We start from the raw sequence: 27611 nt of genomic DNA, 5'->3' as shown, positions 1-27611 counted from the left end.
TATTTTAGATCCATTAGTTGTAATTTACACACCAATGACATACAGCATAAAGACAAAATATACAGATCTTCATATATATGTACATTGATCAACACAGTGCACAATTTAAAGTTATGTTACAATCAAGTGTACAATTTTAAATATGGCTTTATAAACTAGTAATAACAGTGCTAAAATAATGTATGTCTCGTGTAGTTCATAGACAAACAACATAATGCAGCTGCAGCATCAGAGTCCCCATTTAGAAATGTGTTGCTTCATTTTGTTAGTTAAACCTTGTACACTGCAGCTAGCTGGAAATATCCCTTGCCCATTTACATCTACATAAACTTTATTCTTGCTGGATTGCACACCCCTGTCTTTGGGACTTGCATTCTTCAAGTATCCTGAAAAATAAGAACTTGTACATTTGAGGAAAGATAAATCAGAAGAACAAATCAAGAAGTGAGAGAAGAACACACACAATCATAGTGCCCAGTGAAAATACCAATGTGACCAGTGCAGACAAAAAAAGCACTTTTTTTAAGGGAGCTTAAAAAAGAACAACAGTCACATCTTGTTTGCCTTACTGCCCCCAATAAAGCAAAATTTTACTTAAGTATAATTAGACAGGAATGAGAGAAGTCGTAATTTCAGGGTCGTTTGGAAGCTCTGTTGGAAACTCCAGCACCACTGAAGCAAATGGCACTTTTGTCAACGACTTCAAAGTGGAGCAGGATTTTATTTATTCCACAAAACTTGAATGCCTTTTGGAAGCATATGTTTCAGCTGTAACTTGTTGAGCTGAATGTGTAAATCATTACATGAAATCCCACAAACCTTTTCATGCTGAAGTCTGACCAAAAGCCCATAAGGATCTCCTTGGCCTTGAAAAACCTGGGAGTGGTGCAACCAGGACACAGAACTAAGGGTTTAACACTCTAGTGACACACAGTGCTTTCAGTGACTGGCATTCCTGTGCTGTACACAGACTAACACCATTTAACTGTCCAAATTGCTCAGAGAGCTGCAGAAACCTTTGCTAGGAAGTATTTCACACTGGGGCATGTCCATAGGGAATGAACACAGACAAAGCCCTCCCCAATGGCCATCAAAGAGAGGACTGCCCCAAAGCAGTGAGACAGAGCTGATTCCTGCTGCAACCCTTCTCTCCACCAAGGCCAAGCTGTGAAGACTGGGGTCACTGCCCTGAAAACTGAATGCACATGTGCAGTGTGCAGGAACAACTTCCCTCCACAGGACACCAGTACAACAGCCCACATTCACCAGCAGGCCCAAAGCTCTGCTCACTGCAAGGCTCACTCCCAAACAGACCCTTGGCTCTGCAGCTCAGCCACAGGCTGACAGCAGGATGGTGCCCCATAGGAGCCACAGCTACCACAATGAGCCCCTGCACAATCTACCCAGCACTAAGGAATACCCAAGGCACAGCATACATGGATACCCCATAGCACAGATGAACTGCTGAACACCACTGCAGCCATTCAGAGTTACCTCTAGTCCTCTGCTTCCATGGGATTAAACACTACAACCTGCATGCTGCTCTGGATCACAGCTGCTGAGAGATAGGGCCATGACTCACACCTGTGGGTGCCCATTTCCATATCCCAGCTACTGGATCATCCAATTTAATTCTGCATTTAGAGAGCATAATTTGCTTTATTAGTATCACATGCCTAAATCATAATTTTGCAGTATTTGGGGAGGGAAGGAGGACTAGGCCAAACAGCTACTTGTCAAAAAACAGCTTCAAATTCTTATTCAAACATCTAAGGACAAGACCCACTTGAATTCATCCCCTGCCACAGAAATTTCACTTGGTGAGCTGCCCTGCATAAATCTGCACATAACACGCTTTTCCAGCAGGCAATATTTTGTAAGGCTTAGCATCTGACAGATACAGGCCTTTCAAGGAAAACAGTATGAAACTGTCATGATTACTTGAGCAGACATCACTGACAAAAGCAAATTTGTGCCTGAACTGTTGCTGCAGAAATATTTCAGGCAGTATTTTTTCAAAGAGAATATAGATCTGGAGGGACATTGCCAAGGTTTTAAAGATCAAAATGTGTTACTTGCAGTGCTATAATTGGATGGAAACAGTCCTCCAGATCTGAAACATCAGGTTCAGTTTGGTTTTTAAATCAAACACCACATTTGCAGGATTTCTGTAGGACCTATACATCCCAGTGCCTGTTTCCCCCACTCGGTAACAGTGAGCTCTGCTGACAGAGCCAGTGAGACCGACAGGGGTAAACAAATCCCTTCTGACATGGCAGAGTGTCACACAGTCAAACACTGCCACTCACATGATAAAAAACCAACAGACTGCTTCAAATCTAACTCCATTGGAAATGCAGGGCTTGCTTTGAACTCCCCTTTGCCAAATGAGGGGCAGAGCAATTACTCATTCCTTTAAAGCAGCACTATGGAAACACAAAGGCAGTACTCAGCCTTTGGCAGTATTTAGGGTAAAGTAACCAGGAGGAACAGTGCTGTTTCCTCACTAGGACTGGGGCTATGCTCCAGCTCATAAGCAGGGCAGGGGTCCCACCCATCCAGTACAACAGTGGCTCCTGAACCCTTCCTAACATCACCCCACAGGGAGTTTCTGGCTGTGGCAGAGGGATCTGCAACCAGGAAAAACCTTCTGTGTTCTGTGTCACCTCAGACATGATGTCCTGGCATCCATCAGCCTCCAGCTCCTGGCAGGAGCTGCTATCCCAGCTGACAATCCACAGCTGTCCCCAGCAGGTTTCATGGCTGCAGAGACACCTGCTGACCCTCAACCCCCACAGCAGCACCATCAGGATCTCCAGCATCCCTACAATGGACTTGCTCAAATTTTGATCAGTGAGGGAGGAAAAAAAAAGAAAAAGGAAAAAAAAACCACAAGGAAATTAAGATGCTCTCTATTTTTAGTTCTGTACAGCCCCTTAGCACTAACATTAAAAATAGATATGATGGAATGGGAAAAAAAACAAACTGCAGGACTAAGAAAACGTTCTTTTAGCAAAATTTTGGAAAGTCAAAACCAATTGTTCCCTTTTTAAGAAAACACATCTTTTTTTTCCAATGCAATCCAAAACAAATGAACACTTTTTATTTTTTTAAACTTTTTGTTTGTTTGTTTGTTTCCCCACAACAATTTATCAAGACAGCTTTCAAAAAAAATGCATGGATAAAATCCTTTTAAAGAGGTCTGACCATCCTTTAATGGTCTTTTAATGACTGGGACTCATCTGCTGCAAGCACAACTTGCAATGCTGAACAAATAGAGAAAGCACAGCCTTCAAACATGCATCAGTAAATGAAGGAGAACATCTCCATCAGAATTTCCAACACACTAATGATTTTAAATAGGAGCTTTTTGGTGCAGATTCCTTTTATTCAGAATATCAATACCTACATTTTTGCAGATAAAATCTCTCCTGACTTGGCCATGGAGTTACCCAGGCCATCACCTCTGCACTTTCAAGCCCAAGACTTCTCTTCTTGTGTCCTATTTTTGTGCTTAGTTTCCTGAGAAGGGTCCCAAGTAACTGGATGATATCCTCCTCCTCGGTTTTGGTTCACTTTGCCATTCATACTTGCCCACAACGTTGACTGGAATAAGGCTCCAAGGACATGCCTAGGGAATTGTGGAAACAGGTGCAAATTCACACCAAACTTGTCAGCTCTCACTGCAGTGGCTCCCATGCATGAACAGTCCTGGGTTTCAGTGCAGACAAAGGTGTCCCTGCTTTCAAAGCCAAGGCTAACTCCAAATTTCCCCAGGGCAGGCACTTTCCTCTGCAGGAGGCACTGCAGGATCCTAGGGAGCAAGGTATTCTTTGAGTGCTGGAGTTATTTCAAGCTCCAGACTCACTACAACTACCAACAATTAACATCCTAAAGCAGCTGTCTGCCCTGTCTGCTCCTAGAACATTTGGTACAACCAACACATTATAAAAAAACTTGCTGAGGGATCCTGATTCATCTAACTGTAAGTCACTGAGAATGTCATAATTAAAGTAGGCCACCAACAAAGTCTGCAGTCAAATACCCAATTCTATATGTATATTCAAAAACACAACAGCTCAGTATGTTTGATATGCTCTCTCTCTACCAAAATCAACAAATCATGGCCAAGCAACACTGAAGTACATGCTTAACTTCAAAGCTGTGAGTAAATCCAATGGATTCATTCTCATGTCTAACCTGCATTTAGGGAGACGTGAACGTGAAGCATGTCAGAACCTGTGCAATCATTTTGGGATCCAGATCCACAGATATGTCAGCAAAGGCAAGTTAAATTAAATTCTGGTCATGCTTTCAGCATCTGAATTTCCCCACACACATGGCAGTGCTGAGGGAACTGTCCCATCTCACCTCCTCCCATGCATCAGCTTTAGGGACTGTGCACTGCAAGCCAGCACAGTGCCCAGCACCCCCTGAAGCACCTCCCAAGGCAGCTATAAAACATTCAATTGCCTGGGCCAACAGCTTGCAGCTACACAGCATCCCATGCCCACTAACACCTCAAACTGCTCTGCCACCTTCATGGGTTTGTTGTCTGTTGGTAAGGAACACAAAGCACTCACTGCTGACACATACCAGGCTTTTAGCAACAAATCCCAGCTCTTTAGCCTTGCCTAGAAATAGCAGACAGCAGCCATGGGCAGGGAGTAAAAACATAATAATAATTCAATAACACAGAAGAAATTTGACCAATACACATTCCAGATGAGTTAACACTGACATCTCCCTCCTGCATTAATGTATTCTAGAGTAGTGATTTCAACCCTCTGCACAGAACAAGAAACACTAACCAGCTCCTTTCTGCAAGATTATGTTTTCCTCCATCCTTCCCTGACTGTCTCCAAAAGAACTGGGAGCAGTTCTTTCCTGCAGACCCTGTAATACCCAAAGTATGAGTAGCTATCAAATAAAATTCCCCTGAAACTTTGCCAAATCACAGAATCTTTTTAGGTTGGAAAAGACCTTTGAGATCATCAAGTCCAAGTTTTAACCTAGCACTACCAAGTCCACCACCAAACAATGTCCTTGAAGTGCCACATCTGCATGGCTTTTAAATACCTCCAGGGTTGGTGACTGGGCAGCCTCTTCCAATGTTTGACAACCCTTTCAGTGAAGTTTTTCCCAATATCCAATCTAAACCTCCCCTGGCACACTTTGAGGCCATTTCTCTTATCCTAGAGCTTGTTACCTGGGAGAAGAGACCAACCCCCACCTTGCCACAACCTCCTTTCAGGCAGCTGTACAGAGCAATAAGGTCTCTCCTGAGACTCCTTTTCCCCAGGCTAAACACCCCCAGCTCCCTCAGCTGCTGCTCACAAGACTCGTGTTCCAGTTCCTTTCACCAGCTTCATTGTCCTTCTCTGGACATGCTCCAGCACCTCAATGACTTTCTTGTAGTGAAGGGCCCACAACAGAACACAGGACTCGAGATGCAGCCTCACCAGTGCTGAGACAGGGGGCCAATAACTGCCCTGGTCCTGCTGGCCACACTACTGCTGATACAGGCCAGGGTGCTGCATGAATCTGATGCACCTCAGAACACCACTGGCTTATGCTGACATGGCAGTCAACCAACACCATCAGGGCATTTTCATTACAGCATCCATCATTCTCTTAGATGGAAGAAAGCTGTGCCAGTCATACCTCTTCCATTTTTGTCCTCAACCCGTTGCTGTAAAGATAAGATAGATGGGGGGGGGGGGGGGATCTGGTTTTGAACTTGAACAAAAACAGGTTGGAAGGTCCTGCTGCCCTCTAGACCTCCAGTTTGCCCACGTGTGTTTTAAATGTGTTTACCTTGGTCCACCTGAACAATTACACAAAACAAAATACAGTTGAAATAGTCCAAGCAGTATGTGACAGCTGAATCAAGCACAATGGTCTCTTCCAAAGTGGTATAAACCTCTTCCTGACCTGAAGGAGAAAACAAATCAGTGATCCCAAGAAACAGCTTATCTGCACAATGAGAGACACTTGTACACATCACTTGCATTGTTCATGATCTCTGTACTCATCCATGTCCACATCTGAGTCAAAGAGGGAGTGTCCAGTGTAATCTGTGTCAGGGGTTTGGGAAATACTGTTCCCTTCCTCATCAAATGTTTCTGTCCTTGAATAAAAACTGAAGTCCTGCAAAGGGGAGTAAGTCTTGCTTGCTTCGCTGCTTTCCTCAGATTCATACAGAGTGTTGTCATCATCATGGTGCCATTCTGGCCAAAATTTCCTCCTTATTCTTTCACAATACATAGCAAGGTTAATCAGTTCACCTGCAACACAACACAACAGACTTCAGTACATATATCCAGGCAATAATGCTCTAACTCACCTGATGATGCAAAAACACATTAGCTGTGTTAGGAAACAAACTGTGTAGGGCCTTTCCAAAGAAGTTTCAAAATTCCAAGATGCCATCAATCCTCTTAGCAGCTGTTTTTAATTTTAATGTAACCACATACAAGAAGGGTTACACAGGAATAAGCACAAATTCATGGTCACACAAATAACAAAGTAAGTATCCCAAATTCAACCTCTACAAAAAGAAGTCAAGACAAGACACTAATACTAGTTTCTGTAGTAGAACTTTTTGCTTAATTGCAAACATTTGGTTCCTAAAGACAGAATTTGATCTTTAGACGGCACAGCATGCTTATTAAATACAGTGAATGTGGGGTTTTCACCACCAGATGGCAGCGTTGTCTGCAACATAAATTCACATTTAATATGGCCACCGGCTCACTCCTACTGCTCCCAGCTGAAGTATCTTACGCCTTGTTTATAAATACATGTATGCTTACAGAATAAATCATTAAAAAATTCAAAAAAGAAATAACAGCGTGTTAAAGGAGAGGTGAATGCAAAATCTGTACTCGTGACAGCATAAGCAGGTTGATAGGTACAGAGAATCAACCACACTGCTTGGGTATTTCAATCTATTATCTTCTATTTATTTTCATTAGAGACTGACTAATTCAACAAGCATAGTAATCCTTCTAGACAGCCATGAGCCCTTCAGAATTTTACCTGTGATGCTCCAGACATCAAGGGGAAGAACTGCATAACCAATATTTATATCCTTTCCTCATTATCTGAGGAAAAGAGTAAGCCTGTCCCTCTTCACCACAGGTTTAGCAGAGCTGTCTTGCACAGAGTAGGTTTACAGGTCAGATTCACTCCTATTTTACATCCTTTTCCTCCTTAGCTCTTCCCATTTTTCATGCTGTGTGGTTTTACTATGAAAATGGATGCAAAGATACTTTATCCAACAAAAAGGAACCAAACCAAAGAACAACATTCTGTGGGAAGAAGGGGTATGTTGGCTTCCAATTCATGCAAAAGCAAAGTGACTCCAAAACCAAGCTGGATTTCTTCCTTGCCTGGAATCTTCAGGAACAGCAAAGGCTGTAATTTCAGTGAGACAACAGCACTTGCAGTTCTACTATCAAGGAAAGTTCTCAGCTCAGCAGAATTTGGCTAATGGCTGTTCTGTTTTCTCATACATCACCCAGCATTCGCTCTTTAGAAGCTTTAAGGCTTTGCCATATTAAACAGGGAAAAGATCAAGTACAGAAATAAAAACAATTACTGTGTAGAACATTAAAGAGAAAACAAAGAATTTTAAGAGAAAACAATATTACAGGATACAAATGCTACATCAAAGGCAAGAACAGTCTGCTGAAGAACTGCAGTCTTCAAAATATCCTTCCAAGGTACTCCAAGTTGAAAAGTGAAAAATGCCACCAAGAGCTTTTAATCAGAGCTCACTTATGCCTTCTTACCTTTGATTAGTCTCTCTGGTCGAGTCCCTGGTAATGTCCACATTGCCTGTGCTAGATGCCCAAAGACAGTGGCATCAACAGTAGAAACAGTTGATCCCATAATGTACTTCTTGTCACCTGTAAATACAACAGCAAATATTTCTTGACTGGATGTCACTTTTCCCCAAATGAAAAAAAGAAAAATCACAGTTCCACCTTTAGCATATTTATTTTAATTAAATAATTCCAATGAAAAGGTTCACTTGTCCAAAGACAGGGATTCCAAAACTGTTTCAAGGATTCAGCAGGTGAAATCTACTACTGCAGTTGCCCCTGTGCTCAAGACTTCTATAAGCAGGCCAATTATAGAGCCACCACTGTCCAAGGAACCTCCTCTGCTCCTCACAGCTGGCAGTGTTCACAAAATGTACTCGTTCTGCTGCATTTAAAATCTGCTCTGCAGCTACAAGATGCCTGAAAACACCATTTCTGCCTTTGCTGCAAACCCAAAACCACTCAACACGATTCAAAATCATGAACTTGCTGAAAGAAGTTTGTCACCCTTTACCTCCCACTCATCCAGATCCAGGTTCAATTTTCTCATCTGATCAGCTGGAAAAAGAAAAGTCACACCCAAAGCTTTCCTCTCTCCCTGTTTGTTCAGGATGAAATGGATGCACCAGTCAGACCTGCAGCAAGTGCTCAGAAATAACCTGCATCTCCAGGAAGAGGACAAAGCCATAGGCAGGAGTGGACAGGTCCTCTCACACACCACCACTGCAGTGCCCTCACCCCCACTGATCCCTCACAGGGAGAATTCAGAGGCATGCCAGGCACTAAGTGAAACAGCAGCCCTTTGGGACTGGCCTGGGGCAGTGGAGGGACATGTCTGCTCCTCACAGCAGTTCTGCTTTACCTCTCTGGGCACCCCAATATCATGATGGTCCTAAAGAGCCACACAGCACAAACAGATGGGTAACTAACTAAGGGAAGAAAATACATGTTTCAAAGCCACTGTTTGCAACAAAACATCCACTGTAGACTTGTCTTCCCATCACAGGCAGAAGACCTGGAACAAAGACCAGGCACAGAGCACGCAGTGAAACATGAAGTATTGCAGAGGTCAGGTTAGCTGGCTGCACTGCTCCTGCCTCGGCCCAAAGTGCCATTAACTCTGTGAAATGTGGCACCTAATTGAATTCTCAAAATCCAGTTATCCCATCTCCCCAGGACATTCTTCCAAGCTGCCTGTAATTCAGCAGGTTATTCAATGTTCAGTTTATTGAGCAAGTCCAGAGGAACTCTCCAGTGTAAAATGCATCAAATTCCACAGTCCAAGGAATGCTGCCAAGCCCCTGCACAGGAGCACAGCAAAACAGTGCTCAGGAATACCCAGTAACAACAACCTTCTCTGGCCTGTCAGATGTCATTTGAACATGAAGTTAACTCTCCCCAGCTCCTTCCATGATTCCATCAATTTATTCTTTAAAAACTCTGTACAGGGTAAATGTTGTGTCTTTTTGGTATTTATCTGACACCTAAGCACTCATCAATCTCAAACATAGCTCAAAAATGGGTCCCTAAACCACAGTTACATGCCAGCAGCAGGAATTTAGCACCATACAACTGGGTCTTGAGATTCAATCCATAGTGATGTTGTGCTGGGAAGAAATACTGTCATTTCCATCTTGCTACAACTAAAGCAGGCTCTGAGTGAGGGCTAACCATCCCACCCTCTGGTTCCCCAGGCACAACACCCCACACCTTCATATGCATGGAAACAAAGAACAAGAGGAGAAAATGAAACTGTGGGGTCATAAAACTCCAAAACTGCTTTTAAGTCATGCTGCACCACAAAATATGGCACCTGTGCACATTTTCTTCCACCATTCCCAATGTGTTCTCAAAGCTTCCAGTGCAACTTTAGTCCAGAAGACTTTCTGATAGACCAGATATCTCTGTGTCTGTTTTTAGCCAGGATTACACAGTGTCTGTCACATCCAGGCTGCCATAGCACTGATCATCTCAAACACCCCTCTGCATCCCCTGGCTAATCCAACACAAATGAAATCACCTGGTCACACTGGACTTGGATCAACTTTGTACTGAATTCACAGGAATTTGAGAGCACCCAACTCCACTGTTTACAAACGCATGCACCAGAGGATTCAAAAACAGCTACTTCAACAGTGGGTGAAGAAACCCCAGCAAGAAGCAGGTCTGTGGGACAGACAGAGGCAGCTACAGCACTTGCAGGCTGCTACAGGGCATTTAACTAACTTTAGAGGCTCAGATCCAGGTTAGTCCAACCTCTGAGTTTTCAGCTCTGAGCACCCCTGCCCTCCCCAAAGCATCAAATGCTTTTCAAAACCCACTTCAGGAAGCTGCTGGCCTGCAACTCCCTGCTCAAAATCCTCATCTACCAAAGAGCCTGAGAGGCAGAGAGATGAGAGGGCACCAATAAATTTATGGTCACTCACTTGCCTCTTCTAAACAATTACCAAAATGTGTATTTTTATATATTGCTAATTCATGTTCTCATTTCCCACACTTTCTTACACTATTACCAGGCAGTAGGAAACTGCTACAATACAAGGAAATTACATTTGTGGTTTAAAGACTGCAGGACAGAGAGAAAGGTGATACCAATGGGATAGGCTGATCCATCACAGAGGGATTAGCTCCAATTTCCATGTTTATAAGGTCTGGAGGAGTCTGTCAGGAAAATGGGTATAAGGGAGATAGAAAAATTATTCTCAGAAATAAAAATAAAGAAAATAAAAAAGCACCAAAGATGTGATTGGAAATGTCAAAATTCATGTCATAAGAACCAAGAGCTGCAAAGTTATCATTCTCTCGAAGCAGCTCTTAGAATTAAAAGTTATTTTTGTTCCCATGTGAATGGTCCTTGTTAAAAAAGGGGAGCATTAATCTGATATTCCTGATGGCTGACAGCTACAGTTTGGTATGTGCACCTATTCTGCACAAAAGGCATCATTTTTAAGCTCTTAAGATAACAGCCAAAATCTCAGCTACTTTCTCTTCTGGGGAAACACTTGGGTACATATATATGGAGGGGAATCTCACAAAGACTGTGCAGGCAGTAAGCTGACTGACTGCCTTCTCCTTTCCTCTTTCAAACAGGGGAGCCTCTAGTCAGGCTGGAAGTCTTCATCCCACCTCCTGTCCCCATTCCAGGATACCACCTTGAGCCACAATGACCTAAACCCTACCATAAACAGTTGGCTGAAGAAACAGGAGCATAGTGATGTTAACGAAAACTAAAGCAATTACAGAAAAGTAGACAAACTCATCAATAATCAAAAGGGAAAATAAAATTATTCATGTAACTGCACACTGACTAATCTGACATCCATTTCAGAGGGGAAGAGGAAAAAAATGTACAACATTCAGCTGGTAATATAATAAAATAACAGGAATACAGCAAACAGCCATCAAGGCTTTTTCAAGTACACAGGTACACTCTCAACAACAATCTGGAATTAAGAAGAAAAACTCTGCTGGTAACATATGTATAAAACAATTTAAAATTTGATATAGTGAAGAAGTGCTTGAGGATTTTCAGTACATTTTCTATAAAAGCCAGAGACTGATTATAGCATTTACCTTCACAGGGAGATGACCCAAGCCACCCAGGAAGGGAGAAAGAAGTAGGAAGAGAATTTGTCTGCAGGCTAGAATCAAACTCTCATTTGAAACAAGTCAAATTTTGAACAGATTTAGAGAGTAAGTAACATCTGTCAGCAAAACATGGTGGCACCTCCACCTGCTGAAATCTCATAATTAAAACTGGATGGCTTTTAGAAAGCCATCCCCAAGCCAGCAAAAAGCCACAGGTCTCAAGACAGCAGTCAAGCAGTCCAATCCACAGAGATCTGTCTAGGTGATTAAATGATCCCTTTGAACTTGAAATCTTACAAATCTCAGTGTCAGTATACACTCCAAAGAAATAAGCAAATCAAGATACTTTTACAGGCACATGTTTTAGTTTTCTTTTGAAGGTTCTGTCTGCTCTTGGTAGACAGGGATGACTTTAGCACAGACATATCCACTGCCACTCCTTTCAGCCTGACAGAGTTGTCTAGCCAGAACCAGAACCAGAATCAGCTCTGCTGAGCTTCTGAGTCAGAGTGAACTTGGTCCAGCTCCTGTCCCAGCCCCTCTCCTCCTTGTGATGAACATGGAACCACACAGTGCCAATCTCAAAACTACAACATCAGCAGTCCCACAGAGGAGAGCACCTCTCCTCTGAGGTGAGGGCCACAGCTCTGCAGCAGATATGACCAGATCTCCTCTTCTAAAATTAATTGCTCCCTCCCTTCCTCCCTCTCAAAGAAAAGGGACTTCTTAATCTCCAAACAACAGATTGTCTCTGAAGAGACACTAGAATAGATAATGGCTTCTGTTAACAAACAAAATGCAGCATAAGAAAGTGCTGTTAAAGGAGGAGCTGTCAACTCCTGTCCAATCTTCCTCTTGCCCATTGTGCCCATGTGCCCATTGTGTCCATGCACCTAATGGGTTTTTTCCCACCCCGTTCCCAACCCAGCAACTCAACAATTTGTTTCAGAAAACAAAGTTATAGAAAACTCTATATTTGGGTCCACTGCAAATACCTTCCTTTCCAAAACAGCTTGGAAGTCCAGAAGCATGTTTTTTCCTTCCCTTTCTCAGCAAGCACTAAGCTTCTGCCTTCTGCTGGGCTCTCCCCAGCTTGTTCCTTTCATCTACTCCACACCTGTCTCTTTACAGCATGTACAGTCCCTCTGGAGCACAGGGCAGGGAGGCATCCTCCTGTCCTCCACTCAGCCACCTCTTTAAAGCAATTGTTACAGGGAACAACACAGGTACCATCTCTCTTGGTTTCTCCCACAAGAGAGACATAAGCTCAAGGAAAGTGATCACCTGCACCACAGCAATTCCTCAAAATGCAAGTCATACACAGATGCACAGTATGCTTAGCTCTCAGTGGAGCAGAAGGCAAGAAGCACAGTGCAAAACAGTTCCAGTGCATATTTCAACCTGAGCCACACAGCAGAAATGAGGTTCATGTAATTCTAGCTAAGTGAAGTCACCCTTAAGACTAATTGTATGGGATGCACCCAAGATAACCAAGAGTCTTAAACACATGTATTTTGACAGCACAGAACCATCTCCTACTGGGAGCTTTGAATAAAGCTGCTGACACCAACCAAACACAACAAAGTTCAGCTCATCAAAATAACATCTGCAAAGGGTTTTCAAATGGCAGCCTCAGAGCAATCTGTCAAACAGCCACAAATAAAAAACAGGAAAGGAAATACAACCAGGAAAAAAAAATGAGACACACACTCCCCAGCCCCCAGAAAAGGTATAAAGAGGCTTCATTTGCAGAACTAAACACTGCATTTTCCTCATTTCATATCACTAAATGCTCTTCCAAAACAGCAGGCCATGTTTTGCTGCTCCACATACACATACTCTGTGCTCAGAGAAGGAAGCCTCTTATGCCTCTAGACACACAATTTGGCAGCGAACAGTGGGAAAAGAAAACAGTGTCTCTGCCAGAGCAAGGAAGGCACTAAATGACAGCCTCTACCTTCTGCCAAAATGAGATTATTTGTGTGTGATCAAGCTGTCAGGAAGCCCTGGAGGTCAGTTCCAGCCTGTGGAGAGAGGGGCTGTGAACAGAGCCCCACAACCCGCTGTACCTTACCCAGGAGGCCCGCCAGAGTCCGCATGTCCTTCTCCATCAGCGTGTACATCTCCTCCTCCGAGAAGCGCCCGATGCCGTGGCCGTACATCTCCCGCTTCACGATCCCTTTGGTCAGGTGGCAGAAGATCCACTTCAGCAAGTCGCTGAAGGGGCCGAAAAGCGAAACCATCTTTTGTGTCTCGTGAAGGTTTTCCACCCACTGGCAATAAGCTAAAGTCCTGGAAGGATGCAGAAAGAAATTATAGCAGTGTAATCCCCAACACCACCCCCAGAGGCTCGCACAGAGGTCAGGCAGGTGCTCACTGCCCTGATGGAGAGGCAGCTGCCATAAACAGCAGACTCTGAGGCAATCGGAGTGCCAGCAGAGCAAACCCACTTTACAGTATTTAGGCAGACTGCCCAGTGCTTATTCTCTCATTACATCGTGACTCACTTCAGGAGAAAACAAGATTCATGCTGAAATATAAAGTAAAAGCTGCAGAATTCTGCTAAACTCTTGTAACAAAATGCATTTATTAGATAAAGACGACTCACTGCACAGACCTGGGGAAAACAACAACAAAACAGCCTCCCAAAAAATCAATCTTTCCCACCAACCTTTCTCCTTTCTATGCTGCTGACACTTAGGCAAGCTGTAACTTTGCTCCAAAATAAATACTGAAGCAGTAATTTTTCAGAAGGTTTCTCTTCAGAAACTAAGAATAACATGATATTTTAAAAATAAAATATAAAAAATTAAGAGGTGGTGGTTATTGAGTTGGTTTTCTCCTGTACAGTTTCCTCTATTCAAAATACTGATTTTTTGAAAGAGACATTTCTAAAGGACTCTGTTGTGTTCCATGCTTTATTGAATGGTAAAAAAGTATCTTTTAAAAAGTCTTTTTATATAATTTGTCTCAGCAACCTAAATTTTTGTTACCCACATAAGTTTTAGCTATTTATTAATATTACAGGGAAACATATATTGATTTGTTGCTACAGAAACCTATGAAAAAAGAAACACTAACTTTTTTAATATCCAGCATCTTCAGAAACTACAAATAAACCAAAAAGACTATATAGATGAACTTTTGTCACAAAGTTCAAGGGTTGTTGGAAAAACAGCTAAAGGCATCTGAAAGTAGACAAGATAAACATAGAAAGCCTGCAGGGTCTCAGAAACACTGGGAATTGATAGACACATTCCAATCCAAGCCATTCCAAGGCTTCATTGTTTTAGTCTGGAATATGACTTCAGTTTTATCACTGTACATATTTCCAACTCCACATAATTTCCTTAGTGCTCATATAATTCACCTAATTCAAGAAAGGAAAGTAAAAAAAAAAAAAAACATCTGCTGGAGAACTCCTGTGACTTCTTTTGATAATGTACATTTTATCAAACTCACATGGTCCACTGCAGTTCAATGCCTTCTGCTCTAACTGGTTTCACTGAAGTCAGTAACAGTGAGGTGTGAACAGGCTTTGCTGCAAATGTATAAACAGGGAAGAACAAAAATGTACCTGCTCTGCTACTGACAGCTTTGTCCCTCAACAGATTACTAAACCTCCAGCACTGTGTAATTATAACAAAAGCATCCTGCTGGCAGCTCACATGCTTCAACACCACTTTCAGAATGGAGTGTTCTGCACAGTTGTGATTTTTCAAACTTGATGGATGAACTCAAGTCATTGAGCAGGTTTCAGCAATGCAAAGTTTGAATCAGAGACAGATTTAGCAGAGGCACCAGCAGTGCAGGAGGAATGTGAAGCCAACAAACGCAGCAGTAAAGAGCTACTGAAACTCCTAAAGCATTGACTCTGTCTGGAAGGTGTGGTGTGAGACTGCCCTGTTCCAGGAACAACAGTAAAGCAGGACTTCAGATGAATGGAAAGAAGGCTGGCCTGAAGGCATAAGGGCACTCCATAGAGCAGAATGTTGCACTGGTCATGTTTCACTGGCCTGGCAAAGGACAAGGTCTCTTCAGCAGCTCTGAATAGGAAAACCTCTTCATGTGAACGCTAGAAAACAATTACAATACTATGACTTGGGTTGGAAGGGACCTTAAAATCCTCTACTTCCAACTAGATGTCCACTGCAGGGATGCCTGCTCCATGGGCAGGGATATTATTACCCATTAGACCAGGTTGCTCAGGGTCCCATCCAGCCTGGCCTTGGGAACTTCCAGGGATAGGGCATCCACAATTTTCTGGGCAACCTGCGCCTCACCACCCTTCAAGTAAAGAACTTCTTCCTAACATCTAATTTATATCTCTCCTCTTTTGGTTTAAAACTGTTCTCCCTTGTCCTATCACTATCTACCCATGTAAAAAGTCACTCTCCCTCTTTCTTATAAGCCCTGATTAAGTACTGGAAGGCCAAAATGAGCTCTCCCTGGAGCCTTCTGCTCTTGATGCTGAAAAACCTCAGCTCTCCCAGCCTGTCTTCACAGGAGAGGTGCTCCAGTCCTCTGATCATCTTTGTGGCTTCCTTTGGACCTGCTCTAACAGGTCCAGATCTTTCTTATGCTGGGGACTCCAGAGCTGGAAAGAGGTGAGGTCTCACAAACACAGAGTAGAAGGGGAGAATCTCCTCCCTTGACTTCTCTTGATGCAGCCCAGGATGCCGTCTCATGTCCAGTTTTTTCATCCACCAGAGCCCCCAAGTCCTTCTCCACAGTGCTGCTCTGAATGAGTTCCTCTCCTATTCTCCAAGTTACTATTTATTATTTGAATAAGCTAAGAAGAACTTGCTCTCTGAAAGCACTGCTCTGCCTTGCTGCAAAGACCCTCCTTCCCCAGGATGGACCTGACCTGCTTCATCTCTGCAATACAATTTAGTTACTTTGGACAACAGGCCTGGCCTGGAGAAGGGCAACAAGAAAAAGAAGTCAAAACAAAACAGGAAAAGAACACAGGAATTCCATTGCAGTGTTTTTTAAGTCACCCCAGTTGCACAAGATTAAACTTGCTCACTCCGACCAGCTGGCATCGCACCAAGAGTGATCAACCATGTCCAAAATTGTTTTAATTTCATAAAACAGAATGAACAAGATTTCCCACAAAACTAATTGGCCCATACTTTAATGCAAAAATACACTTCCCCAGAGCTCACTTGCTTGCCCTGGCAGAGAAGGTCTTTGGGTCTGGAAGAGGCAGAAATTGGATCAGGTGTGTAATGACTAGGACAGCAACAGAGAACTACACAGAATTTAGGTAATCCTGCATAGGCTAAACTGTCAAGCACAAATCTTCAGACATCTGGTTGTCCCTTTGAATGAGCAGAATTGTTACATGTCCCAAATCTCAAATTTACATGGGCAATGAAGGCAGCTAAATAGACAAGCATAGAATTTACTTCCAAAATGTAATGGTTCTGAGTAGACAAAACAAGGAAAACAGTAGGCTCCAATTCAGGAAGAGTTAAAAGAATTCTATTCAAGGGTTCATTAATTTGTGTTTTCTGCCAAAATATGCTTCTCAGCATTTAATTCCACCCATCACTCCTATATTCAAACTACATTAGTGGAGAATGATCAATATTACAGAAGGTTAGGAAATCCCAGAAATTGGGTAGTCTACATAATAATCTACTTCAGTCCATCATAACTATACATTTTACACCGAAGTAAGTATTTATGGGATGACATAATTATTTAAATATTGGCCTGAACTGAGCATTTTGGGAAACATTACCATTCGTATTTGTGCCAGCACATCTGTACAAATCTTAGGGTAGAAATAAAACAATAATGCATTAAGGAGCAATGCTGTGGGGGTGAAGTAAATCCTAACTCTAAATGTAACAGCAGTTTTGGCCTCAATACATACATCAGGCAAGGAGATGAAGAAAATGACTCATCAACAGCAGCTTGCCTGATTATCCCAAAACTGTCTGAACTTCCAGGCAAGGGGAAGGCATTCACAAGGATGCAAACAGGGGGTTATTTTTCCTGTCTGAACATGCACAGACCAGAATTCCTTGACATTCAAAAGGATTATAACAAATTCATTCCACAATCAGCTGTAGAAACCCCACCTGCTGTGCAACTTCTCAGAGCAACTGGTTTTTAAGCCACCAGCGGCATTCAAGCCTCATCACTGTTAGCAGTAGGAGAGATGCAACTCTTAAAATTGGCTTGATGTATTTAAACATATTTACATTATAAAAATATTTTATGTTTAACACTTGGCAAGTCTGAATACTGACCAAAGTCAGATTCATCTGTATTCTTATATTATGCTCTTCCTGTACGTCAAGCATTCATCACATATGATCCTTGCTTCTTGAAAGACAAAGCAAGAAACAAGTCAAATATATTTGCAAGTGTATATACACCCATACACATGCATTTATAAACCACACACACACACACACATTTATAAATCACTGCAGCTGTGTTTGACAATGCAGCTCAACCAATCTAATGGGTTCATCTGCTTAAGCCGAATATTCAAGGCTTTATGTTCTCACTAAGCACATTAGTGTCACCAACCCAAGATCTGTCTCCTGAGATCGAAGTGACAGAAAGCATCTCACAGTGACTGCTAGCTCTACAGGCACCCAGGAGGTGCCTGGCCTGAATTCCAGCAGTATTGTGGAGCCCAGCATGCCAGCTCCAGAAGGAAGTGAGACTCAGACCTCTCTTAATCAGAGGTCTGATCCCACAAATGTGCTGCAGTTACACCAAAAACCCAACGCATTCCCCAAAGATGGCCTAGGGTGCCCCACTGGTTTCTGGGGGTCCATGGGTCACTGCAGGCAGTGGAGGTAACTCAGAGCAGGCCTACAGCAGATGGCAGAGGTCTGCATTGGATCCAGGCCTGGAGTGAGAGTCACAAAATTATTTCATTTCCATCTCTTCACTGCTGGCTCGCCTCAACACCCATTCAGCTTAGAGGACTTTTTTTTTCTTTTGCCAACTAAACATAGCAAAAGCTGAATGGCTTACTGCCTTCTCCAGGGACTGGAGCTCCAGCACCAGCTCCAAATGAGTCTTGTGCATCTCAGAGACACGGTGTAACCCCAGCATGGAAACAGGCACGCTCACTTGCTGTCTTCCTGCCTGAGCCCTGCTGGGTGTCCCAGCCTGGGGCAGAGAGAAGGTGTCCAGAGGCTGAGGTTCTCAACAGCCCCACACTGCTCCCAACTCCAGCCACAGCAGTCACTTCCACATGTAAGTGGCATTAACTGCCGGAGATGAGCCACTGCTTGGCAAAACTAAACATTTCTGGAGGAAATGCTGAGCATCCACCACGATTAGCTCCACCCAGAGACAGCACACCACAGGATGTACTCTTCTTCTTTGTCCGATAAATGTACTACAGTATTACTAATTTATGATGAAGCTACTTTGCATGCTGCTGGCACAAAACAGCAGGAATCACATTATGCATCACGGCTTTGGAGGCTTGGTTTTATATACCTCATTCTGCAGAAAGGCAATCACTGTTTCAAATTCCTCACTGTGGGACATGAGGACACCAAGAAAAAACCCTAAGCTTCTCGTGGGAACGTTCAGGGACAGATGTGAAGGGATCCCACAACCACAGATGCAATGCTGTCAAGGAGAAATATGGTCCTACACAGTGAAAGCCTGATTTTACTTTGGTGTAGGTACAGGATGGGCTAAGTTGTTCTCTTGGGATTACAGCAGTACAACTGCAACACTTCATGGCTCAGGCTTTGCCTACTACAAGGAATCTGCAAGGTTTAACCTCACCAACATATCAAGCCTCTGGTACAGCCAGAGGGACATACAGTGACTCACAGTTGGACTTTTTACTGCACTGCAGCAAAAATATATGCCTTGGAGGAACTCAGCTCTGTGTGACTACACAGGAAAGGCAACAGGGATACACAGCCAGGCATGCCCATCTCTGTTCCTCGTGTAACTTTGTCCACCTGTTAAAACAGGTGCCTCCTCTCTGGACCAGTGCCTGAATTTGCACTACCTGTCTTCCACATCTGCCTGTGTCATGTCCAGCAGTGCCCAGCCAGCTCCAGGGGAGCCTGGATGGATGGATGACAGCTTCACAGAGGAAAGCACTGTGTAATTGAGACACAACAGCAGTATAAGCCTGCCATCAGTAATGATACATTTAACACAGTTAAATCTATGAACCACAAAACAACTGACACTATGGCAAAGAGATGAAGCATTAGGGGACTAAAAGGCTTCATCCCCCTTTTGGCAGCCACAATAACTGAGGGTGGAAAAATGAACAAAAAAAAAGTTAACTTACAGGCTGCCTGTATCATGTTTGGGAGGCTATGACACTGCAGATGGGTATAACTGGTGAAGGCCACACTTTTGGAAGGCAAAGATTTAATTTCTAAACCAAATCACTTCAATTACTGCTAATTACTGAGTGCTAAAATTGTTCTCTCAGGAGACACTAAAAATTATTTGAAGAACTATATGTACACATATTGCTGCTGATCTTCGATCAAAATGTGAAAGAAAAAGCAGGTAAATGCATTCAATTTAAAAATCATACACCGTTTTGAAGAAAAAACATGCAACATAAATGCAAAACTTAGTGTAGCAAGGACTTAAATGCAAACTAGAAAGTAAACTACTGGGAGAAAGCCTTGTGCCTGCTAAGGGAGCAAATGCAGTATCCAAGGTGCATGTCCAGCTGATGCCTCTATGCCCAAACTGGAAAGGGCACCTAAGAAGGACAGAAATGTAAAGCACAGAGGAAATCACAGGAATTATTTTCAAAGGTGTCAGTAAAATGCATAAAGTTCCAGAAAGGTTCTATTTCTATTCTCCATTCATATAAATATTTCAGCTTCTCAGGATACTGTGACTAATACTGGACATTATCAATGGGCAGTAACTGTTAACAATCCATATCAACAGGAGAATCCTGTGTTACAGGAAAGGCAATGAGCCATACTGCAATCACTCACACATAATGAAAATCAGTAAAAGTAAGAAAACAACATTCTGGATTCACCACGAACACTGGTTTCATTCCTCTACACCCCTCAAACCACAAATACATTCAGCCACCTTGATCTTTTGGTCTTTATTAACAAGGCTGCTCGTGTACAGAAGTCACATTGAACAGAGGAGCATCCCACTGCTGCTTCCTTCTACAAAGCTGCAGTCAAAGGGCCTGACTTTTCAGTGCTTGCACAGCACAGCTTTTCAAAATAATTATCCCTGGCTCATACCACTGCACACATAAAGGAGCAGCAATTTCCTAGGATGAAGAGAGTTGTGAAGTTAATAATTGGGTACCCAAGATTTCTGCAAGAGAAAAGAAGCATTTGTGTCGAAGCCCAAGCTCAGGAACACATCTGACAGCACAGGAACACAGCCAGCTTTGCCATGCAAGCTTACCAGTACAGGTGCTCCTCCACCATTTTGGTCACAGCTCTGGAAACAGCTCTTTCATGTGGACCAAGGTGTTTATTTAAATTCACTCCAAGTTTCTCTTCCAAAAAGTCAATAATGAACTCGGTGCCAGATACTTTCTTGTGATTGTATTCAATCCAAGGCATTTTCCCTTGAGGGGAAAGTTTTCCATCAAAATAGTTCTAAGGAAAAAAAAATCAAGTAAACAAACAAATATACAGACAAAAAAAGCCCTTCAGGTTCTGTTTTAATGAGAATAAATATTTTTAAATCATTTCTGTGTTCTTAAAGAAACAAATCCACAAATCTTTTTTTTTTTAATGATACTCTAGAGTAGCAATGGCTATTCAATCAGAGCAGCAGCTTTACCGTACATGAAAATTCAGACAGAATTATTTCCAGGTCCTGCAAGGTGCTCCATGCTTCTATGCTGAATGTCATGTGATATAACATTATTTAAATGATATTATTTATTATTTAAATACCTGGGTTATTTAAGGGTTGGAGATGCTCAGATCTCCCAGAAGACAGTGCCCATTATCCTAAAGAAGTTTTAAATCACAGGACTCACAACTAAATTCAGTTCCTGCATGCATCTGCACTTTCCATGTTAAAAGTACCTTAAAAAAATAAATTCACTGCCCAACTCAGATGGCTGCATTACTTCCAAGGACAAAACACACAGAGTCACAAGCATATATGAAAGGCATATCATTCCAGAAGGCATATCATTCCATGAGCAGAAGGGAAATCTGATTTTCTGCTTTCTGCAACTTCAAAACTTAGATATCTCAGACATTTACAGATATACTTGTTACAACTGTGTCTCCCAAGAGCCCAGCACAGCAGAGCACAGCACTACTGCACTGCTGAATACTGCTATGCCTGCTCAGCACAGCACTCACACAGAAGCAGCAATGTGTTTTCCTATGACAAGGCGAAACAGAGATTAGAGAATTTCTGTCTCATGTAACAAGCATGAGAGGACGTGCTGGCTGCCAAAACATGATCAGACATTTGTCTCCAATTCTCTTACTCCTGAAGGCAGAGACACAAGGCACAACCTTTTTCCTTTCTTGTGATTCCCATCCTCGCATCCTGCTATTTAGTGAATGAAAACTCCTAGCACAGAGAGCTGAACAGTAAAGGCTCTGCACTCAATCTCTGGCAGTCACCCCAAGAATTTCAGGACCTAGCTCCTAATTGCTGGAGGTTTAGGGTTTGCAGTTCTAGATTGATCTGTTTGGGTGTCAAGTACTTACTCTTCCTGAATCCACTTAAAACAGATTGAGGTGCTCTGGCAGCAAGGAGCATACACCAGAACACGCCTCCAGCTCAGTCTGAGAGCGCCAGCATCCTGGCTGCCACCCCAAATGCAGATGTGCAATGCACTGGGATCATGCAGCCGTTCCCAAAGGCTCTTCCTTCCAGATGGAAACGAACGGGTAACACTTCTGGGAAGCAATGCCTTCTGGCTGCAGCCTTTCCAGGGCCTGTCCCCAACAAACAGCATGGCAGGGACACTGGATGATACCATGTGTGACCCACCTCACCCCTGTGTGGATGAATAAAGCACCTGAATCCCTCCCACTGGCATGTGTGGGTGACACAGGGGCCAATCCCATGGCACAAGCTCTAAAACCGCTGAATGTCTGAAACTGAAGGGAGAGCACTGCCCTGTCCTTCCACCTTCTAAGACCTCTCCTTCATCAAAAATGATCTTTCAGCACTGAAACTGACTGATACATTTCCATAATTCTTCATTATGACTTTACTACAGAAGCACAAGGTTTTCCTGGAACTACACAGCATGCTTAGAAGATCCTGAGCATTGCTGGCTTAATCTTCATTAAGCCCTTCCATTAAGATATTTCCCTTCTTGTGCACAAACACTGGTGGTTTGCAGAAGCTACTGGACTTGAAGATGTGTTTATTACATCTTCCAATTACTGCAGTCCATACCATTTGCAACCCAGAAAAAAAGGAAGTTATTACTCAGCTGCACATTTCTTCAAGCACATATATCTAATACATATAAATACATTGCCTAAAAATATTTTTGTGTTTCATTACATACGGTTTATCAAACAAAATAGGAAATATCTTTCAGTGACCTAAGAAAAATCTTAGTCTCTTGAGAAATCTGTTCTATTGTTTTTGTATCCACTGTTCTCAAACAGACATTTTTAGGCTTGAAACCTCTGCATCCTTACGGCTGATACTAATTGCTATCAAATATTTATCAATTTTCCACTTAAAAATTGTTCCAGCTGCTAAGCAGGAAAAAGCTACAGTATTATTAAAAACCAAAAACAAACCAAAAGAATATCCCTTTTCACTCACAGTACATTAAGTGCCTGCAGAGCAACAATAACAATAGCTCTACAGAACCTCATTCATAAGGAATTTACAAAAAGAATGGCACAAGGTATTTCTAGGGTAATTTTACAGTACTATACAGAAGAAATTAGATTTCACATTTTCCATTACTCCTGTTTATGATTTTACGTTCACTCATGTCTTTTCCTGAGGAGGCTGCCATTTCCACAGACCTGGCATGAAAACAGCACATTCCTGCTGTGCTAATTATTTATCAGATTACATAAAGGCTCAGCTCTTCATATTCTTGATGAAATGAGGGAATACCCAAAAGATCTTGATGAGCACACAGACAGGGCTCTTTCAAAGCAAGCTTTACCAAGAAAAGCATCAAATGTTTTGAAAACACAGCTAGGGATTATGACAGCCCAGCTGGGGTGGGGCTGCCCAAATCATTTTTCATGGAAACTCACACATAGATAGGCAGATCCCAGAAAACATAGGCACATAACAATACTGTATGTTTTGGGAGAAATTCAGGTGAGAGTAAGGTAGGAATACATCACTCTACTCCAACCCTCACATGCCATGAAAGCACGTTGCATAACACAAAGCACAATACTCAACAGTCTGATGCACCACAATAAACACAAGGAATCGAAAGTGCTAAAGCTGTCTGAGCACCTCACTGTCATCTCTTCACCCCATTTCAGAACCCTCCCTTCAAAGCAGTCCCTCCCCAGCAAGGTGATGACCACTGCAGGTCTCCTGGGCTGAGCACCAGCTGCCACCTGCAGCACTTCTCCATCATGGGCCCTGACAGTGTGCAGGGAAGCAAGGTGTTTCCTTCTGGATCCTGCTGATCCCCCTTCACACCCACCCTGCTGCCTGCCAGGCAGCCATTGGATCACCTACAGCATCCTAAGGGTAGCACAGTCATGAGGGAACAAGATAAAAGTCTACAGGAAGAGTATAAGAGACTCCAGCCAAGACCAATGCCCTCTTCAGCTCCCCTCCCACCCAATCCCACAGCAGCAGCCATACTTTCCTCCACTCGACAGAGCCCAATGCAGCATCACACTCCTAACACAAGGACAGAAACAATATCTGCTTCTTCCCGAAAAAAAGAGCTGTGTCTTCAGCTCCACCAAACTTACCTCTATAACCCTTCAGAGGGTCAGTGACCCCACAAACACCTTAAGCCCATGTAAGCCAGCACGGCTAAAAGCACCATCCTGGTGTTCCCAGCACCCACAGGACTCATTCCTGCTCCTAAAAAATGGCACACAGAGCATGTGGGGAACCAAGCTGAGTTAAAACTAAATAAACTAAATGTTATGGCTCTAGCTAGGCCAGCTCTGATCAGCCTGAGCTGCCACAGAAAAGCATGTGCAGGAAGGGACAAGAGCTGAAGTAGGCATGTTGCTTTTGATGGTCTTGTCAGTTTTGTGTATTCACAGCTAGTGAGAGACATGCAACACCAAAAAGTAATGCTGATCTTCAGTACAAAAACTAAAGAGGGGAGGATAACCCTCTGGAAATTCTTCTCTTCAAAAAGCTGTGTGATTTCTGACCAGCATGAGCTCTCCAAACAACTCCATCCTGAACCACACAAATGCTGTGTTATCTTTCAGAAGTGACCATGTCCAGTCACAGCCATCTTTTATAATGCAGCTTTCTTTACCTACTCTCCACCAGAGCAAACCTGACCATCACAAACTTTTGAATTGCATCAGCTGCCATTAGAAAGAAAACAGATCTGACCAAAAAAGTCATCCCCTCAAACGTGCAATTTCTACCCAAATTATTTTGAGAAAAGCAATGTGCACAAAGCCCTCCTGCTTCCATGACATGTTCAACCTTCAGAATCTTGCAAGTTCTGTAAACCTAAACAAGGAAAATACATCCCACAGGATGGAAGTCTTCCTCTTTAGTACTCCCAAGTATCTGATTCAAGTCCCACTGAATTTTAAGAAAACATTAAACTCAGGCTTTTAAAGAATTAAGCAAAATGTACTGATTAGACTTTCTTTCTCTTCCAATGTAAAGGAGTTTAGCCACATATGAAGCTAAATATCGATGGCAAATGTGTTAAAAAAAAGGTGCAATAGGGTTGGTTTTCCACTTTACAACATTTGACTACACAAAATATTCTTCCTAACACCTTGGTATGGAATAAAAAGCCAAATTTATATTACTGAGGAAAAAACAGAGAGAGAAGAAAAAAGGAAAAAAGTCCAGACACTTCTTCCACCTAAGATCTTAGTTATATATATCATCATTATTTTATCATCTTAAAGGTCTTCAGTGCTTAACACACAGAAGAAGAAAACCATCTCATGTCTCAAAGAGCCTGGGTGCTGCACAGCTTGCCAACACCACAAGATGCGTGCCACACTTGCAGTGTCCCAGCTCAACCTCGATGCTAACGGGCAAGACCATGAGATTCAAGTGTCCACTCTCACAGCTTTCTTTCACTGGAGTAGCTCAGGCTTCCTTCCCTGCAGGAAGATGGTATGGGATGCACCCAACCACAATTAAGGAGCAGTATTCATGACCTCTAAAAGCAATCCTATCTCACTTCACTGGGGAGGAAGCATTAGCCATAGGAGGGGAAGCAAAAGGTAAACACTTCTTCCCAGACAGCTTTAGAGATAAGGCCTCCAGAAAAACAAGAACCTGCAGCTGTCTAATCATGATGTCTTTAGCATGGTGAAATTCAAGGATCAAATAGTCTTCTGCTTTAGTTTTGGGGTGCTATTTAGTGTTACATAAACTCCAGACTATTCTCCCACTTCAGCATTTTAACATTGATTTAGCTTCACCAGTTAAGTCTACAGCTGTTCCAGATAATCTTATTCAAGTCATATCTTTAAAGGTTATACACTAAATTTAATTGGAGACATAAAAACGTTGGCAAACCCACCTAGCAGTAGGTGTATGTTTACATCTCCCTGGGTGAGACAGACTGGGGGAAGGAGAGGCAGGACGCCTATGTGCCATTTCATGCAATTACAGAGAGCTGCAAGGCAAAGGCAAACTGCACGATGTACCTGGTAGGGTAAATCAGCCATCCTCAAGTACGTTTCCATTTTCAGGCAGAATGGGGATAAACTCGGAACGCCATTCCTAGGCCTTGAAAACTGATGCAGTATGATAGCATCCTTCGAATCGAGCTCTTCCTCTTTCCTGTCAAAAAAAAAAAAAAAAAAAAAAAAAACAGAATTAAAAAAAAAATTAAAAACCACCAACAAACAAACAAGAAAACCAAGCCAAACCGGACAGGTGCACGATACATCAGTACATCAAACAGACAAAGGAGAAACCGCGGCCCTGGCAACCCTCTCGTCAGCCCTTAAGGGGTTTTGCTGCAGGTTTTGGTTGCAAGCCGGGTCCGGAGGCAGCGAGAGGGCCCAGCCCGGGCCACCTGTGGGGGCGAGCGCAGGGCTCGCCGCGGAGCCGCCTCCTGCGCTGCTGCAAAGGGCGAATGGGGGGGAAAGAAAAGTAAATGGCAGAAGCACGGTGAAGGGGAGACCCCGACCCGCCGGCCCTCGCCAACCTGACCCCTCAGGTATAAGCGGCTCCGAGCGCCGCGCCGGCCCCGCGGGGAGCGCCCTGGGCTCGCAGCCCCCGCAGCCCCGCAGCCTCACCGTATGGCCAGCAGCTCGTGGAGCAGGTACGCGGCGGCGGCCAGCAGGGCTCCGCCCGTCAGGTACAGCGTCTTCTTCCACCAGGAGTCGGAGCCCAGCGCCGCCATGGTGCCGCCGCCGCCCGACAGCGGGAAGGCGACGATCTCGCCCCCATAGAAGGCGGGCGGCGGCTCCTCGGGCCCCGCGCACCAGCCCAGCGACAGGCTGCGGTTGCGGCTCAGGTCCGCCACGCAGGAGCGCGGCGCCGCCAGGCCCACCCCCCACAGCATCCTGCGCCCGGCACCCGCATCCCCCGCCGCGGAGCCGCCGAGCCCCCCTGCCCTGCCCTGCCCGGCCCCCGGGCCCAGCCCGGCCCCGCGGCGGGGAAGGGCCGCGCCGCGCTGGGCGGCTCCGGCGGCTCCCGCGGCCGGCGCTGCGCGGCTGCGCGACCGCGCTGCGAAGGGAGGGGATGGGGAGGAGAAGGAGAAGGAGAAGGAGGGGATGGGGTGGACCCGGCCGGGTGTGTCCTGCCCTGCCCTTGCGGAGTGCCCCGGGCCCGGCAGCCGCTGTGCGGAGTTGAGGGCGAGGAGGCTCGGTTCCACGGTGGGGAGCCTGCCCTGTCAGACTGGCCGCGGTCCGAGCATCGCCTTGCTGCTCCTGGAGGAACAGAAGCCTCGCATTCACCCGGTATTTGGGACAAAAAGAGCCACCCCCCTACGCCTCCGCCCACGGTCACAGCTGAGCATTGCCACACCGTGTCTGCAAACACCGCCGCGATTTTCTTATTATTAGTCTGGTGCTCGATGAGGTGACTGAGGAAAAC

At 43.9% G+C, this 27611-nt stretch overlaps 1 protein-coding gene across 1 annotated transcript; it reads right to left on the bottom strand.

Moving 5' to 3' along the window:
* On the bottom strand, positions 1-27481 carry FAXC (failed axon connections homolog, metaxin like GST domain containing). The gene is made up of 6 exons (XM_054630478.2): positions 26810-27481; positions 26213-26348; positions 20826-21022; positions 13492-13709; positions 7797-7913; positions 1-6287 (listed from the first exon to the last, which is right to left on the bottom strand). The coding sequence occupies exons 1-6, from the start codon at positions 27076-27078 to the stop codon at positions 6004-6006; spliced, it is 1221 nt and encodes a 406-aa protein (XP_054486453.1). The 5' UTR covers positions 27079-27481; the 3' UTR covers positions 1-6003.
* Positions 27482-27611: the final 130 nt, after the last annotated feature.

The sequence above is a fragment of the Agelaius phoeniceus genome, chromosome 3 (genome assembly GCF_051311805.1).
Source record: "Agelaius phoeniceus isolate bAgePho1 chromosome 3, bAgePho1.hap1, whole genome shotgun sequence".
Classification (NCBI taxonomy): Eukaryota; Metazoa; Chordata; class Aves; order Passeriformes; family Icteridae; genus Agelaius; species Agelaius phoeniceus.
This window is presented reverse-complemented; position numbering and strand designations above follow the sequence as displayed.

Coding starts and splice junctions, on each gene's coding strand:
- FAXC (XM_054630478.2), bottom strand. CDS start 27,078: ATGCTGTGGGGGGTGGGCCTGGCGGCGCCGCGCTCCTGCGTGGCGGAC. Junction 26,349..26,809: donor CACGAGCTGCTGGCCATACG/GTGAGGCTGCGG, acceptor TTTTTTTGACAG/GAAAGAGGAAGAGCTCGATT. Junction 13,710..20,825: donor GTGGAGGAGCACCTGTACTG/GTAAGCTTGCAT, acceptor GCATCCTTCCAG/GACTTTAGCTTATTGCCAGT.